Below are 19,113 nucleotides of genomic sequence, written 5' to 3'. Positions count from 1 at the left end.
CCAAGTTCATTAAGAAGCATTATTTAAAAGGTATTGGAAAAGGGGGTACCCTCCTTTACATAATTTTCCCCCCCCAATTTGTAAAAGCGCAATAATTTCGGTTTCATTTTAAACTAGATGACATGGGAATGGTGAAATGGTGAAGTTGGTTGGTAGAATAAAAACATAACAAAAATAAACTCTCCAGTTGGTAGTTTAATTTTTGATATAGTTCAATAAATGTGAACCAAACATACTGAAATGTTTTTGGGATTTCACAGTCTTTCAAGGTCACCTCTGAGATCAGTGAATAATGTCCTGATATTTTAAATAAAACACTGTTTAAGCTAAATAAACAGTATCAAAATAAAACCTAGAATTAATTTCAAGAATCAGACAATCACTTAACTTCAGTTTTTAGGACAGTATCTGGAGTGCGACTGAAAGACAAACTTTGGCAAAATGTGAAAAATGACGAGCCAACAACCACAACAAAACACATAAATATGACAGCAGATCAGAAACAAATAGAAAAACAAAGCTAGATAGTCTCAAACAAAACAAGGCCAAAACTCTCCCAGATACTTCCAGTTCATAGCAGTGTAAAAAATAGGTGCACAATTAGCATTTTCTACTTCTCGAAGCACAGAGAGAAACGGTCAAGTCTGCAGCAAGCTTACAGAAGCTCAATGAGATCCACATTCAGTCAGACCTGCTGATTTGAGATGAACTCAATGTTCATCCATGAGAATGAAACAAACAGAAATGTCAGACAACTTCTCAGACAGTCAGCTGCATGAAAACCTTTAAAAATTCAGGTCATTCCTGAGATAAAATTCGCTCTAGTCCAGCATTGTGGTTTCCGTTTATCATTCGCCCCTTGTCCAGATCCATCTTTTCAGCAGCCCTACTGTCTCTTCAGAGATGAGGCTTTCTTCTTCCTGGCCCCAAGCATCTCATAGAAAGGGTCTCTGCTTATGGCAGCCCTGGAGACAATGACAGAGAGAGAAAATACTTCTTTTTTTTTTTTTCTTTTTTTTTGCTTACTTCAATAATACACTCATATCTAGCCTGCTCAATATCTAGCTAACCAGAAGAGTTCCACCATTTACAGCTTTCTTATTACTTCTCTTATAAATATCAGATTATACTGATGCGAAATTAAAAATACATTTTAACTTTTTTTTTTATGAATAAATAGTTTAAAAGTATAAATCATTTTACCGTATTTTCCGGACTATAAGTCGCACTTTTTTTCATAGTTTGGCTGGTCCTGCGACTTATAGTCAGGTGCGACTTATCAAAATTAATTTGACATGAACCAAGAGAAATTAACTAAGAGAAATGAACCAAGTGAAAACATTACCGTCTCCAGCCGCTAGAGGGCGCTCTATGCTGCTCAGTGCTCATGCAGTCTACACTGGAGACAGAGCGCCCTCTCGCGGCTGGAGCTGGTAATGTTTTCACTTGGTTCTAAATAAATGCGACTTATAGTCCGGAGCGACTTATGTTTTTTTCCTCGTCATGATGTATTTTTGGACTGTTGCGACTTATACTCAGGTGCGACTTATAGTCCGAAAAATACGGTAAGTGATTATTATATTATACAATTGAAAAGGTTGCTAGGATGAAAAATCAGCAGTGCATCTATCTATTTATGAAGAGTTCAGATGCTGTGCCATCTGAAATGTTATCTCTTTTCCATATTTACGTTCAGTTATTACACTATAATGGCAAAGAAAATAACCTATGCATTGCCATTGCAGTGAAATTACTGAACCAACACATGAGAGCCTGAGAAGAACATTTCAAATGGCACTTAAGAGGCTTTTGCATCTGAACTCTTCATAAATATAATATCTTTATATCAAACATTAAATGCTAATCCTGAAGATACAACAAAACTTAAAACATACATATACACACACACACACACTCGTTAAATTAAAAACATGCCTGTAAAGATCCAAACAAAATTCCAGGCCCTATGAATTTTAAGTCCATTCTGTGTCAAAATGCAACCTCATGCATATTAAACATTCTGTGAGGGCAAAATGAGAGGAAGACTAACTTGATGCTTTGGATCCACTCCTCCTTCTCCTCTGTTGTTGGTGCTGAGATGCGGTAGAACGTGTGGTTTCCTTCCACAACCCGTCCATCTGCTTCAGTCTTACACGCTTTGATGACCTGATCCTTGTTGTCTGGGATGAAGAGTTCAAAGCAGTTCTGTGCAAAGAGAGCTACTTTAGAAGAGCTTGAACTTGAACTTTGGTACATTAATCACAAGGATATTTTACTGGATCAAACTGAGGTTACGAGAACAATGAGGGCAGTGTATGAGAGAGATTTTAACAACCCATATTATGAAAATAACTAATTACGATGTTATAACATAATAATAATTAAATTATATACTTTTATACTATTAACTATTAACTAATAAAAACCTAAAGGTAAGGATAAAAAATATAATACATATAAAATATTTAAAACATTAAATAATTTAAACATTAAATAATTAAAAATATATTAAACATTAATAAAATGAAAAATAATAAAAGCACAACATGCTAATCTATGACTAAATCAAACTGCAGTAGCAAAATATATATATATATATAAAAATGAATACATTTAATAATAATAAAACTTGAAACTGAACTACAAGGATAAAACAAAACTATATATGTAATAAAATAAAATATAATATAGAAAAAATAAATGCACGGCACGCTATTCAAACCACTGTTGCTAAAAATCTTTTACATATTTAATAAATAGTTTAATTATCTAAAATTATATAGAATATAAAAATGAATATATATATATATATATATATATATATATATATATATATATATATATATATATTTTTTTTTTTTTTATATATAAAAACAGAATGCTAACCAAACCACTGCTGCTAAAAGAAATATTAAAACATTAACATGAATAAAAACAACAATAAAATAATAAAAGTTAGGATGAAAGCTACTAAGTAACTAAATATATAATCAAATACTCAACCATAATGATTCATTTACCATAAAGTAAATGAAATGTGACGGCAAAAAGATGGAAAAGTGAGAGAACGCTTACTGGCTTCTTGGAGTCATCCACTTCCCTAATACTGAGATTTTCCAGAGGAATGATCCCTCTCGGCTCTTTATCCTGGAAACAGATGCAGAAGAGGAAACACATGTGACCGCAGTAAAACACAATGGATCAGTTATGTTCAGTTATGGATCATTCAATCATTTAACTTCAGTAAAGCAGATTCACGTACAGTGGTGTATTCAAAATAATACAGACAGTTGTCCGTCAATATGAACCATCTCCTCTTCCACGTCTTCACCCGTCCACCTGTGGATCAGACAGATGTGAGTATAATACGGATACACTCGTCCAGGTCTGTATGAGTATTTGGTTGAGTATAATAGTGGTGTGCAGCAGGGACATGAGGCACAGCAGCAGACAAACAGACAGACACATGTATGGGAACACACTTTAGCAGATGGACAGCTCAAATGGCTCAAAGCTTCATAAACAAAACACAGTTAGCCCAAACCCACTGAACCAGGCATTGAGCCAGGCACAAGTTTAAGGTGTTGGTCACCAAATTAGTAAGAGAATGTGTTATGAAATGAGCCTGACATAAAGAATGTGTGTCAGAATGCAGGAATGAAAGCAATGCTCTCTCCTCTTCCACGGTCAGTCCATTATCTCAATTAACGAATGCTGTAAATAACTGTAAATAATAATATTTTTAGTTTTTCTTTAGAATGGTTTGCTTTCTAAAACTGGTCAGCACTCTGTTGTGGTGTTATTAAATTAATATGGATTATAAATTAAGTGATTTTATTTTTAAGTGTATTTTTTTTTACTTCTGTTTATAAATAAAAAGCACAGATATATATATATTTTCATATATAACTGTTATACATAATGATGATAACAACAACCGTTTTGTGAGGATCAAATAAATACAAAATGTAAATTACAGAATGTTTAGCCAGTATTGCTAAAATATAATAACAATAATAATAATAATACTAGCAGCTAAAGCACAGCATGTTAATAAAAATTTTTTTTAAAAAAATATATATATACACATATAAATATATATATACACACATACATATTACAATGATTAATATTAAATAAAATAAATTAAGATAATAGAAATATAATTAGAAAAGGTTACGAAGTACAGGTATAAAGTACAAATAAAATACTAGATACTAAAATACTTGCATCTCATTACAAACTGCATGAATATTGTACTAATAAATCAGCTGTTCTCTCCTATAATTCCTGTGCCATTCCTGTCATATCCATACATTTTTACACACAAATGTACATTCACACGACTATTTCTTGTGTGTATGTGGCATGTAGCATTCACACAACTGCATGTAAAGGCTGTGGAGTAGGCAGTGCTTAAACTGACCACATGAGGGCAGTAGAGACCAACAGACAGTAATGTTTAACAGACAGGTTGATCTCAAAGACGAAGAAAGCAGGCCGAGAGTTTAGCAAAAATCACAAGCCCATCATGAGCACGGCACAACAGCGCAGCAAAACACACCAGTTAAAAGGCAAACAGACTCGGACACTTTCATTCTGATTCAATGAAATGTCTGTCAAATTATACTGAAAAAAAAAGACAAATGGAGTAAATGAAAACGCAAAGCACCTGGAAGCATAGCTTGATGGGCTAGCTAAAGGAAACCAGTGTAACTTACATACCTCCTGAAGAAAGACATCAAAAAACAAAAAAAAATGGTGGAAGAAAGAAAACAATGAAATTAACTATGAAAATCTGAACAAATACTGTAACAAAAGGCTGCAATAAAACAATCGTGTGTGTCCGCCTGGTGTAAAATCCAGGCTGAGCTGAAATATGAGAAGCATGCTGATAAATAAATATTTTATATTAGCTTTGGACTATAAAACTATTACATTACACACTGAAAGACCTTCAATTCACAGATCTACTTACAATATTTATATTTAGGGCTGGTTAAATGTACATCCAGTCCCAGTCCTTTATCTTCCGAACAGAGAAAACCTCTCACTCACCCAGTTTGAGCAGCCAGCCCTCGCGGTCAGGGTTAAAGAAGGTGTGCGTGAGGTCATTGCCGTCGTCTTCAGGTATCTTGAAGGGCTCATTCTTAATGCTCTCGTAAAGGTTCTGCAGAAGTGTTTAAATTGAGTTGTACTTCAAAATTGAATGAAAAGCTTAATTTCTACTAGCATAACTTTATAAAAAGCAATAAAATAAATTGTGGAAATAAATGCCTTAAATTTGTCAATAATCAGCCAACAGAAAATAAAACAAAAGAATAAAAATATTTTTTTAATAGAAATAATAAAAATAAAAATTTATATTAATAAGGAGCACATACATATATTATCAAACCACTTTAGCTAAAAATAAGTAAATAATAAAAATAATAAACCTAAAAGAGAGGGTAAAAAAAAAAAAAACATAAAATGTATACATAATAATAACAATGTATAAACTGAATAAATTATTACAAATTACAAAACTAAAAGACTGTGTGGGCCACTGACTCTGAGCAGGTCTTCTGGCAGATCTCCTCCATCATTGATGCCTCTGTTCATGCCTATGAAGCGCTCTGCAGATGGCTTGTCCTTCACATTAGGGTTGTGCAAACTTGTGTTCAACATGATGATTGCAAATGAAAGCACATAACATGTATCTGCAAAAAGACATTTTAGCATTTACAAGAGTTTGTATGTAGGAATTTGCCCAAATACACTGAATTAATTTATGAACAGAAGCATGAGTTTAAACACAAATTTTGAGGCCAAATAGTGCTTAAGCCATTCATTTGATTACTAATCCTCTCACAGGCCACAAATCATTACATGAAATGATTGAAGAAACGATTGTTGCTAAGAACTTAGTAGCAGTCAAGGAGAATGTTTACGTCCAATTTAGAATTTTCTTGAGATAAAATGCAGCAAAGTGCTCATGGCAGGCCATGTGTAGCCACTTTGGAGAGCAACATGTGGGCAGCATGGAAGTGCTCTACATCAGAGGCACTCTTTACTAGCATATTAGCAAGGCCAAGAGCATGGGAAATTCATGAAGAGAGCCCAAAACATGTATGAGTGGATGTGGGTGTAAGGAAACTGCAGAAAGACTGGGTATCAGCGGTAAACAGCAGTTTTGGATTGAGATAGCCAATGTCATTTTCTGCACATTGATAAAACAAAACAAAAAGGAAATTGTAAAAAAAAAAAAAAAAAAAAATCATGCGGTGAAGACTTTGCAAATAATTTGAGATTTTAAAACCAATACTTATTTATTAAGAAAAACATGAAAGGTACAGGTCGATATTGTAATTTGATAGTTTAATAAAAATTATATTTATACAATTTGATATTGTTACAACCTACTACAGAGCAAGATTATTATAAACACACACACATACACACCTGTGGACTGAAAGACACCGGGATTGCATTGACAGTAACGCTGGGCAAAAGCCTCCATCATTCGATCGATCTTCTGAGCTTCACCTGGTAACCGGAAACTCCATAAAAACTGTCTGCATGGAGCACGGGGAGAAATTAACTGTATTAATGAGATCATAATGACATAATGAGATTATTGCATTCCATTTATTTTATTTTGAAAAAAAAAATAGTTCCAGTAAATCTTTTACATCTGGATCATTATATATTATATATTCCTTATAAAATAACAGTAATTTAAACACCAACCAAATATCTACATTTGACCTCAAACAACCCATCTCCCTATAATCACACATCCCAATGCAATCACCATTAAGGCTGCACAATTATGACAACATTTAAATTGTATTTGCGATTAATAATTATGATTATCACAATTTACATTTAATTATATTTCCACCATTGTTTAAAGCAACTGCATTTTTATATGAAAATAAACAAGCTGAAAACACTAATGGAACATCTTTTTTGCTTTTCTATAGTATTAAGCCTCAAATGTCAACAATACATTGGATTGCTTTCTTCTTTAAAACTATGCATGGTATTATAATGTTATACTAAAACTAAGATTAAAACATCAGAAAACCCTTTAAGATAACTGGTAGAAAGAAAGAAAAAACATCTTAAGCACTACAACAACATAAGTGGACCTAAAACGATTAATAGACACTCTGAATGATTATGTAATTCTATTGATTGTGCAGCCCTAATCAGCCCACATATAATCCACATATCCTTTTAATAGGGAACTTTTTAATCTGTTTATTATTTGTAAAATGTTTTAACACCTGCTCCAAACCATTCCACAACCTCACCCCACAAATCTTTTTAAAGTTGTTCTTATTTTAAGCTTTTAAAGGTAAATTCTTTATACCCACCCTGCCTTTCCGTAAATTTCCAAAAATTACATTATTTCTTGCACGAAACATGTGTCTTGTGCAGTCTTAAATTTAACCAAATCAATGAACTTCAATATATGTGATTTTAAAAATAAAGAATTTAAGAATAAATGTTATTGATGATTCTAATTGCTCTCCTTTGTAATCTGCTTATTGACTGTAAATTATTAGTGGTAGGAGTTTCTGAAATTTCCACACAGTAACTGGTAATATAAGTGTATTATGCAAAACATGCATTGATTTATTATCCAAAATATGTCTCGATTTATTCAGTATTGCTATGGCAAATTTTGCTTTGCCGCGTTTCATTAGCAGTTTTAAATGCAGATTTTGTGGTCTAAAAAAAAAATCACACTAAAGAAATGTATTTTAATGTACTCTTTCTATACTTATGTTGTAAATTTTCAATTCTACTTTAGTGTTTATGTTTTCCAAATAACAATCTTTGTTTTGCTTATATTCAATTGCAATCTGTTTACATCAAACCACTGTTTTAATTTATTCATTTCTGTTGTAATCAGCCCCAAAAGCTGTTGTAAATTGTCCCCAGAACAAAAAAAATATTTGTGTCATCAGAAAATTAAACAAATTTTAGTATATCTGATACTCTGCACGTCATTCATATAAATTATAAACAATTCTGGACCCAAGACTGATCCCTGCGGAACACCACATGTTATGCTCATGTATATACACATTTATGTTCACCAATTTCTACACACTGTTGCCTATTTATTAAATAACTGCTCACCCAGTCTATTCCATCCCCTCTAATACCATACTTCTCCGGTTTATTAAATAGAAGGTCATGATTTATAGTGTCAAATGCTTTCTTTAAGTCTGTGAAAATTCCCACTACTTGTTTCTTATCTATACAATTTTTTAATTTCAGTAAGTTCCATTAGTGCCAAAAATGTTGATCTATTTGTCCGAAAACCATATTGACTGTCAACTAGAAGGTTGTGCGTTTCAATGAAATTATTAAGTCTTTCCGTAAAAAGTTTTTCAAGGATTTCGGAGAACTGGGGGAGTATAGAAACAGGTCTATAATTTGTGAAATTCTGTTAATCCCCAGTTTTATATAATGGAATTACTTTTGCCATTTAAATTTTCTTTGGAACTTACCAGATCTAATCATTAATTAATAATAATCAATTTACCAGATTATCAAATACTTTGCTAAAATTTGCTGCATTTGTCAAAGGAGAACAACATCTAAGCATCTGTATTTTGTCACCTGAGTGCCTGAACCAGGTTGAGGTCTGTAAATTCATGAAGCTCCACAAAGGCATGAAGAACCTGAATATTGAACTCATCCCTGGAAATGAGAAAGAAAATTGACAGGAGATTCAGTCTTAGATCAACAGCAATGATGTTAAAGTGACATCTGAAAAAAAAAGATGGAGCAACTAGATTTGTATTTCCTTCAGAAAATACCAGTGCTTGCAAAGCAGCAAAATAATACTGTTAGATAAGTTTGAAATAAATTAATTACAGAAATTTTAAATTAATTTTTAATGAAAACAAAAAAACAAAAAGCAGATGAATTTCACTCAAAACGTGCCACTAAAAACCTTCTCTACTGTTAAAAAACTCTGGAATTAAGGCTGTGATCCTCCTCTCAGACGTGTCCAATGGCCATTAAATCTCACAGAGGGGATTTCGTCTGGGATTACTGTCCATGTGTAACTACTGTAGCCCCTTCTTCAGTAAGGAAATGGGGCATGTCGATAATTTCAATGAGCTGCGAATGCATTAACCCACTTTGGGGGTCCGTCCATTAAGATCTACTTCATCCAACTCAGCATTGCCATAACCTCACTTCAACAATGATCCTGGGATTCACTACTGATTTTCCTCAGGTGACACAGAAATCAATGTGTTTGCATTTATGCTGGTGTACATAAAAAAAAGAATGAGAGCTAAAACAGATTACAGCTCTGATTCTAGATATTTCAGATCTTTAAAAAAAGCCTAAATCTGTTTAACTTCCATTAATCTAGTTTTTGAAATGAGTCTCTTGGGCGTACCAAAGCTGCATTTATTTGATAATAAATGCAGTAAAAATAGCAATATAATGTGATGTGAAATATTACTACAATTTCAAAAAACGTTTCAATTTTTTTTTTTTTTTTTAAATGTTATCTAATCCTGTGATGGCAAAGCAGTCTTCAGTGCCACATGATCCTTCAGAAAATATTCTGATATGCTGATTTGGTGCTAAAGAAACATTTTGCATTATTATCAATGCTAAAAGCAGTGCCGTTTAAGATTTTTGTCTAAAAATATTTCTTCCACGTTTTGAATGCATTTATTAAGACTTCAGGGGCACTGTTTTTCTCAACTATCAGCAAGAAGGACTCGTTCTTACCTTTCACCCAGATAATCTCCGATGGCAGTCTTGTTGAGGCCCTCACCCTTGTAGAGGAATTGAGCAATATGTTCACAAGTGTTCTTCAACAATTCATTCTCTATGAGGAACTGAATACCCTGGAGAAAAAAAAACACATCATTCAGCATAAAGATCTTCCAAAGCAGTCCTATACATTACAGTTTCACATAATTGTGTTAGCAAAGTACATTAAAAACATCAGTCTCTATCCTCTGCTCTCATCCTGCTCTTTGAACTTTAACCTACGAGATTGGATTTTAGTAAATCTATGGAAATGAACTGAAAATTGTGCTGCTGCGTAATGCTCAGTGTGTGCTTATGATAAAATGTGCACCCACACGAGATCAAAGGTTTAAATATGCAAAATGTCAATGCATTTTATGTAATGGGGGATCATTTCCTTTACCAAAGCATATCAGAGAATGTCTGTGATGGAGAAAACTTCAAATACAAAAACAGATGCTTCTTGTATTACACCCCAACGCTTGTTTACCTTTTTGGGATCCATGTTAAATTTCTTGCGGCCTATAGCGATCTGTTTACTCCGCTGCATGTTTATTCTGTAAACACAGAAAGATGAATGCGTTATTAATGCTGGGTAGGTAAGACAGCTGCAATCTAAAGATAAAACTCAGGGAATGGAGTTGTACAACACCCACGTCTGTCAGGGCCTCATAATGACATCATTAATAACCATACAGCAAAATGCACTCATGGATGGTGGTGTGACACGTAATGTTGAAAGCCACAGCCTGTAAAGATCCGTACACTACTGTACTTTCCATTGTGGCCACATGGCACCACTCGAGGTGGAGGAGGAACAAAGAACGACAAAAGAATTTCATAAAAGCAAGGTTAACGACATGGAACACTTTCTGAAAATGGGTTTCTTCCATCCAAATGGCCCTCATGTGAATCGCAGTGGGCGTTCCTGTTAAGTGTTCATGGCCCCAGTGGGATCATGCATCATGTATAATGAATGGTCCTGATTCAGTTTGATGTATATTCTTTGATGCGATTCTTTTTTGTCTGGGAATATGGGTCACTGAAGTCAGGCAGCATCGAGGCCATTCACACAGAAGGTGTTTTTGCATTGAAAAACAAGACGTGCAGTGGCATGGAGAAATAAGCAATGTCTTTTTTAAAGTTGCACCTCTTTTAATTTTTTCATAAAAAGTCTAGAGATGTGAGCGCAATATCAAACACATCTGTCTAGTGCATGTTTACAAGAAAAACTACGGGGAAAAAAGCAGCGCAGTGTAATACGTAAATGTGTTCTGTGTGAACATTCCCTCAGACTGCAATAAATCAAAGTGTTAAAATTCAACATTAGGATACATCCTTTTTTAAATCCTTCTCCTTTATAAAATGTAAATGTAAATAGAAACATACTGCATGACATCAATACACATTCTTGCAAAGTCCCGAACACATCATCTCAATGGTCAATTTACACAAATTACATCCTATCTTACCAAAACAGCTGTACATAATTCACAAGCCTCCACTCCCGCAGGGGGCACTGTCATTAAATATTCAAACAGGGGATGGGAAAGACTGAGGATGTTTGTGTCATTTCTCCATGGTTGCTTATGAGTAAATGGAGAATGTGCATTTGAGTGTGAATATGGCAGAATCAGACAGCAGACACCAGCTGAAGGTGGACAAACTGGATTGGACTGCACTAAAGAATGAAAAATTAAATCACTCATCTTACCTTTCTTGAGTGGAGCCAAGACTTTCGATCTCATTTGTCACCTTTGCTATCTCATCCTTCAGCCGCTATTAAAAAAAAAAAAAGAGAGAGAAATGAAAAACATAGCTAAATTAATTGAAAGGAGAACTGAAGGTGGAGCTGCCCTCTGACGTCCCTTTCAAAGTCAGTCTTCCACAGAAAGTGATGGAGAGCAGTGAATATAATAAGATGAACACAGAGGATCATAAATATCTAATATGATTATCAAACATATGAAACATTCAATCATGGCACAGTGTGGCACCTGCATTAGATATCAAGATGACGTAGAAGTAAGAGAGAATAGAAAGGGAGGACAGAGGTGAAAAATGGAGAAGTAATAAAGTGAACAAGAAGGTAGATGAGCAAGAGCTTGGTGATAAGTGTGTGTGTGAGTGTGTGTGTATGTGTATGAAAAAATTAATTCACAATGATTTCTCTCTCTCGCTCACTCTCTCTCTCTCTCTCTCTATATATATATATATATTAAAATTAAGATACTATAATAAATATTTGCTTGTTTGTTCTTTAATTCTTTACTTTATTAACCTTATAAAATAATAAAACTGACAATAAAACTGTCAAAGAATTGTTACATTTATAAATATATGGAAACCTCCTGTTAGTGTTCGTGTTAACATTTAAATTAATATATATCTACTTAAAAGGGCATGTTCAATTGAATGTTTGTTTTTGCTTTGGTATTAAAATCTGTTTTGAGAATTGTGATATTTTGCTGGCATCAATTAAAAGCATTTTGGTATTTTGCTACAAAAAGTGTGTATAAGTAACATAAATCCACATTATATATATATATATATATATGTGACTTACAGCAGCAGTCTTTTGAATGTTGGTGAGAAGATGTATGTTGCTGGTGTATTATTGTACATGCACTTTCATTTGGTCTATATAAAGTGAATTATACTGTATGATCCCGATGCGAGACTTTGTACTGTATGCATGTATAGTCAGTGTGTGTGCCATAATAACACTCTCAGCAATCCATCTTCCTGAAGCAGCCAAGACACAGATCAATAAGACTCATATTATCAATCCACCAAGGATACGCACTCACATACACACAAATGCAGACACACACACATATGCCCTTTTGACCTTTCTCCGCTATACATTTTGAGAGTGTGTGAATGACCCCGAAACCTCATGACAGGAGTGCAGCCAGAAATGCCTGATCCAGACAAGCGCTTTTGGTGCTCTATGAGGTAATGTGTTAAATAGAGGTCGACCGATTTATCGGTTTTGCAGATTAATCGGCACCGATAGTTGATTGCTGGAACAATCGGTTATTGGCAAAAATCCATGCCGATAGTTTTCCGCTTTTCGTTCTTTGCTGGAGCAGCTGATAGTTTCCCTGGTTGCGTCCTTTGCTGCAACGGCTGAGAAGGGTCTGTTTTCGTCATACAGTGCGAGAGCAGCCTCTAGTGGCTGAAATCACTGACAGCACATGCCTTTTTAAACACATGACGCTGCACAGAACAGAGCGATCTTCAGACAGAAAATCCTGCTGTGCCTCAGAGACATAGTTTTCCATTAAATTACATTATATTCGCCCCGAATCGTTGTTAATATGTATATAACAAAATTGTATATTGAGCATTTCCATTGAAACTTTTGTCTTTCTGTAGCTCTAATAAAGTCTGTATGCTTAATTTATAGAGCTATAATATATATCACTCTTTCTGTTTGCTCCGTTTTTTAAACACTGAACTTCAAACTTATCTTTGCTTCATTCTTCATTCTTGAAGTCAACTTGTGTCTGTTTGGTGATACCGGTGCGTTAGTTCTCCTAGGCTCAGCGCTGTTCTTTTATTAGATAATCATAAATGTTCAATAACAAAAGCAGTTCAAGTGTGAGAGTATACATTGTACTGGGATAATTGTAGGGCCCTATGATTTCCGCGTTTTCCGCGGAATCCATTCATAAAAACAGAATTCAGTTTAGCGCGAGTGACGCTCGAGGTGATTTCAGCGTCTGCTCTCTCACAAAATGAGGAAGAAAACACATGAAGAACATCTCCAGAACTGCTCTGAGAGTCACTTCATGAGCATCTGACCATTTGATTTGAGCAAAAGCATCATATCACATGCACAGAATTGTAAAGGGTTTACATTTATTTTGCAAACCCAGTTTTGAATTCTATTGTTCAGTAGAATGTACATAATTCTACTGAACTATGTACGGCAAAATCCAATATCGGTCGACCTCTAGTGTTAAATAAATCAATGAGTTACAGAGAGAACAATCTGCTGTTAATGCTATTAATCTGCAACATTTCTAGCCTTAAATACATCCTGGTTAAGTCTAAAACATCTTTAGAAGGCATGGAAAGTCACTACAAATAGTCCAGTGAATCAGACTTAGTTTTTCTGAACTCCTCTCAGACGGCTGCGGGCACAAAGATGGAATAAAGTAGTCATGATGATGTTCTAATGTAAGATTATGTCTTTAACTGAGCAAAATGTCTTTTACTAAGAAAAATACTTAAAATACAACAACAAAAAACAAAGATCACTTTGGCTTTAACGGAATCACACTCTATTAGGAAAAATAATACATAAAAAATAAAATCAAGTAAATGCAATTGTCATAAAAGCACAAAATATTCCTAACCATTACTTGTACCCTTATTCCTCGACTATCTATATTTCTTTAAACTTCAAATATCAGACCACCTATAAATCCAGAGATGTGCTATCACACACACAGCATCGATCCGCTTCGGCTAACCCTAATTGGACTGACAGAGGCGACGTTATCATCGATAACCACGCAGGGCCTTCAGGGCCTGCATCACATAGCACCGGACACAAAAGACAGAGCCAGATTGTCAAATGTCTGAACACTGCCGGTTCAGTGAGCGCAAACAAAAACCATTTAGTCCAGACAGCCAAGCATCCATTTTCAAACTCACTGGTTATTGTGGTGAAAATCAGAAGCACTCTGGGAAATGACAGATGTTTACTTAAACATGAGGGCTAAAGTTCTGTCTAGTCTCTTTCACTTGAGAGGTCTAATAATATAGCTGACCTGATTTAGATCAGACCATGACTTTGTGTGAGAGAAAGTATTCTGATCAAAAAAGCAAGGACATCTGGAGAAATACTCAAAGGATTGTGTTCAACAGCATTTTGGTGTTTGTCTTGGAATCAAAACTAACATTTCACTGGTATTCACCACTGAAATCTTGCTATGGTTACCCATCATGAATGCTGTACCGTTCCACTGCCCAAAGGCAGTCTTGTGTCTTCAGGTCAGAGGTCTGGTGGAGGGCAGCATCACACGACTCCTCAGGAAGAGTGTAAGAGGGTCTAGAGAGGAGGTGGTCTGCTATATTGAGCAGACTGGATCAGTTTTCTCTGATCATGACCCATCATAACATCCACTCATCCACTCAAGGAGAGACTGGGGTGTTATGACGCTCCAGTTAACTCATCTCATACTGTTTGTCGGCGAGACAAATTCTTCTACTGTCTGTCTGGCTGTATCTCAACATTTATAGAGAGTAAGGCAAAAAGAAATCCTCTTCTACAGGCTCATCCCAGGAATCTTACTCAGCCAGACACAGACATTTTTCAAGAACAAAATAAAAAAAAATCATAAAGCTGAGCTTTTACTGACTCTTATTGCACCTCAAATGCTTTGCACAGTAAGTACATGTTAAACATGTAAAGCTTTAAAGTGTAATAATAAAAAAATAAAACATTTTGAACTACTTTTGACATACACTACGAAAACATTGGTAAGATTGTATGTTTTGTTTTTGAAAGAAATTAATATTTTTATTTAGCAAGGATGCATTAAAGGGTCAGTTCACCCAAAAATGAAAATTATGTCATTAATAACTCACCCTTATGCTGTTCCAAACATGTAAGACCTTCTTTTATCTTTGGAACACAGTTTTAGATATTTTAGATTTAGTCCGAGAGCTCTCAGTCCCTCCATTTTTGGGTGAACTAACCCTTTAAACTGATCATAAGTGACATAAATGACCGTTACAATGTTACAAAATGTTTCTACTCCAAATAAATGCCACTATTTTGAATTTTTTAATTATCAAAGAATCAGAAAACAAATTTTAATTTTAAAATATTAAGCAGCACAACGGTTTTCAACACAGATAATAAGAAGAAATGTTTCCAAATCAGCATTTTAGAATGACCTGAGGATCTGGTGAAAAATCCGCTCAAAATTCTGGAATAAATGACATTTAATAAAAGTTCAAATAAATCACGAAATATATTACAATATAAAACAGGTATTTAGAATTGTAATAATTGTAATACATTTATTTTTGATCAAATAAATGCAGGCTTGGTTATTATGAGATCTGCACTGAGCAAAAATTAAGACGTCAGTATCAAGATTATCTGCTCTTGTATAACACATTTCAATATCTTATGAAATGAAATAAACATCAAAAAGCAATAAATAAATAAATGTCTAATTTAATAAGAGTAAAGATGACTAATCTAATAGAGAGGCATTCCTCTGCTTATGGCAACCGGGAAATAGCAGGAGACTAGAAATGGAACTGGCAGTTAGTGGCAAAGAGGAATGCCAAAGATATGCCACCAAAATTTATTTGGAGGTTTACATGATTGATTAAGTCATTTAAGAGACGCAAGGGACAGTGGTTGGCAGGGGGGGCATTATTGGTTGACATTTCCAGTTGCGTAATAGAATCAGCATAATTGAATTTGCTGGACTTGGCTTGCACCATCTGCTCCAAAGCATACCCCCCTACCCCCTCACGAGCCAGTTGTTACAGTCTATACCCCTGGGTGGGACATCCCATCAATCCTGTACACTAAAACTGTACAGACAGGGTCATGAAAACCCCTCTCATGATCCAATTTCTATTCTCTACAGGTCCATCTCACTCTAGCTGCCTTACCCAGGGAAAAAAAGAGGGGGGATAGAAGGGCATAAGGTTGATTTGGTGAATTTAATTAGTATTATAAAACATCCATCAGTTCAAAGAGCAAAAACACTCAAAACTAGCAAAACTAGCAACACTAGCTGATGATTCACATTATTTAATAAGTTTCGGAGAAATGATGTGATGATATTACCTGTATGTCCTCTAGCAGCTCCTGTTTTCGTCTCCTAATATTCTCCAGTTCCTGCTTCTCCTCTGGCGTCAGGTCATCCGGTACTATGTTTGGAAACAAACAAAAGCAAACAATTAGGGTTCAGATGTCCAAACGCGAACAAACACAAATATGCAAATGGTCACGCTGCGGTCTCTTGACCTAAACATTTCTAAGAGCTTACACGGGCCATCAAAATATTTTCGTAGGAAACTGAACTAATTTAACACGTAGTGATGTGCAACAGAACGAAGGTTTAACAAAGGAGATTGTTTGAGGAGGGGAAAGTGCCTGAGGCAAAGCACTGCCTCTGAGACCCAGACCAACTCCGCAATCAATAGCTTGAAAAACAAAGCAGTGTTGTTTATATGGGCCTCTGATCAAGAACATCAGTTAGTTCTCAGAGCAAAGCAGAAAGTTGTACATTTAATTAAATGCTTTTCCTTTAAGCTAAAAGCTATTTCGAAGAATTTGTAATCCCCAGTCTGGACAAGATCACTGATATTTCCCAAATGGGTTAGGAGAAAAACAAAACAGTTATCTGAAAATATTCTCACAACAAGCGATAAGAGACTTCTGTTAAAAACAAAATCTAATGAACAGACACGTCAGTACAAGAAAAACAATATACTAGTTTTCAATAAATAAACGCTAAACCTTTTTTAAAATGCAATACTATCATAAAAGCAGTTCTGATGCGCTCTGGAGAGCTCCGATGATAGAATTTGCAGAAGACAAATAAATTATATGAACCTTGCATCCATAAACCCAAAGATTTCTCTGAAGCAATTCAGTTTAGATGCTTTGTTCAAGAGCACTAAAGTCAGTTCAATACGGTTCCTCCCGATTCTGCAGTCAGAGAAAGAAACTTCACTTTTCAATCTTAGTGAATTACATTAAGATATTAATAAAGCATGTATGAATTTAGGGCGCTTTAATGGATTATTTCTCAAAAGCAAAGTCTTGATACTTGGAAAAACCTCTGAAGAAAATTCTGTATAAAAAAAAAAGAAAGAAAGTAAGAGATGTGACAGATTTCTGTTATCAGTTATGTTTAAAACATGATTGGTAGTGGACATTAATGGCTTCATGTCATCTGGAGACAAAGGTAATTTGTCTTGATCCAGGCATCTCTTTAATGGATTTGGGATCTAAAAACAACAGGGCATCTGAGGACATCAGACCTTAAAAAACAAAAAAGGGCAGATTCCTTTGGTACTGAAAAACTCGTAAAAAGTATGTCAAGATTAAGGCATTTAAACTCAACCCTGACCTTACCAAGCCATGTGATCAGATGACCTCCCAATAAAACAAAACAAAGACACTCAGTCATATGATATGATGGCCCTCACCTTTCATGTGACCCCATTAAATCCCTTCCTGGTGGCCCGTATGGCAATCTGACCCTAAAGAGACCCTACTTCAGCCCATGGACTAATTGATTCCTTGTTCCATTTACACCATCACAAAAAAGTAAGGTAGCCATGGTTATCTCGTACTGCAAGCATGGCAAACAAATAACAAACTATCAGGATCTGACATTAGCTGATGAGAACATCACCATCATGATAAAGACACATCTTCGTCCAAACCTACAGCGTGCCAACCATTTTTCTGAGCGGCATCTTGTCACTGTGGCAACGCACTGCATGCGTTTCCCTGCTGAACTCCAGCTGGGATGTTTGACAAGCGGTCTGTGAGCAGAAATCCCATCCAAAAAGCAGACCATGCTTCCTCATTTTGCAGAACTTGGTATTGCAGCCTCCTGCGGAAATCCACTAGTCTCGCCTGAGGTGAGGCTGGAGTTTAGAAGTAGTACACATGTTCCTGGAGTCGATATCAAATAGGAGGAAAAGGTCACTCATGTATAAGGGAGTTCAGGCGGCTGCATTAGTAGACATCCATCACAGAGGATCATTTCAGAGGAACTGAGATAAGACTTTATATGAACACACATTGTGGAGTTTCAACACAGAGCCAACTCCTTTATAAGCTAAATTTGCATTACAAGCATTTTTTCCCCAAATATACAGGCATCACTTGTTTGGATATGGATTTACATCTATGGAAAAAGCAGCTCAGAGAACAACTTGAGTACTTCTTGAAGTCTTAAAGAGACAGCTCACTCAAAAATATTCTGTTGAAAGACATGAAAATTATACAATGGGGTGTAAAATACTGAGCATAAAAATACTGACACAAACATTTAAATGGTATGTGTTAAGTATATAGCCTATTATATAGATTCCAGATTATATTTGGTCTATCTGCAATGTGGCATGCTGTGTGACAAAACTGGAATGTTATAATAAAACATTATAATAAAAACATTATTATAAAACAAATCCGACACAGTTGCTTGCAGCATAGACATCTTTATTTACGCAAGCTTTCTGGCTACACTGAACACTGAGAAACAGTCGGTCAAAGTTTGATTATCTTCATACATACACAAGACAATATAAATTGTACCCACTGTGAGGCCT

The 19,113-nt window shown here is 35.1% G+C and overlaps 1 protein-coding gene across 3 annotated transcripts in view; it reads right to left on the bottom strand.

Annotated features, from left to right (window-relative positions):
• Positions 1-342: 342 nt before the first annotated feature.
• LOC113070569 (cytohesin-1-like) overlaps positions 343-19,113 on the bottom strand; it is a 56,646-nt gene continuing 37,875 nt past the window's right edge. For 2 of the 3 annotated variants that reach the window (XM_026243967.1, XM_026243968.1), the window contains exons 2-13: positions 16,610-16,692; positions 11,495-11,559; positions 10,271-10,337; positions 9,757-9,875; positions 8,623-8,703; positions 6,445-6,557; positions 5,554-5,702; positions 5,058-5,170; positions 3,263-3,341; positions 3,076-3,147; positions 2,051-2,205; positions 343-965 (exon numbers count right to left, since the gene is read on the bottom strand). In XM_026243967.1, coding sequence (XP_026099752.1) covers positions 887-965; positions 2,051-2,205; positions 3,076-3,147; positions 3,263-3,341; positions 5,058-5,170; positions 5,554-5,702; positions 6,445-6,557; positions 8,623-8,703; positions 9,757-9,875; positions 10,271-10,337; positions 11,495-11,559; positions 16,610-16,692 — 1,175 coding nt within the window. In that variant the 3' untranslated portion in view covers positions 343-886. The remainder of the gene's footprint in view (positions 966-2,050; positions 2,206-3,075; positions 3,148-3,262; positions 3,342-5,057; positions 5,171-5,553; positions 5,703-6,444; positions 6,558-8,622; positions 8,704-9,756; positions 9,876-10,270; positions 10,338-11,494; positions 11,560-16,609; positions 16,693-19,113) is intronic. The other variant, XM_026243965.1, reaches the window with a different exon arrangement.

Source organism: Carassius auratus, unplaced genomic scaffold (genome assembly GCF_003368295.1).
Source record: "Carassius auratus strain Wakin unplaced genomic scaffold, ASM336829v1 scaf_tig00004576, whole genome shotgun sequence".
Lineage (NCBI taxonomy): Eukaryota > Metazoa > Chordata > Actinopteri > Cypriniformes > Cyprinidae > Carassius > Carassius auratus.
Note: the sequence above shows the minus strand (reverse complement) of the source record. Positions and strands in the feature narration are given on the sequence as shown.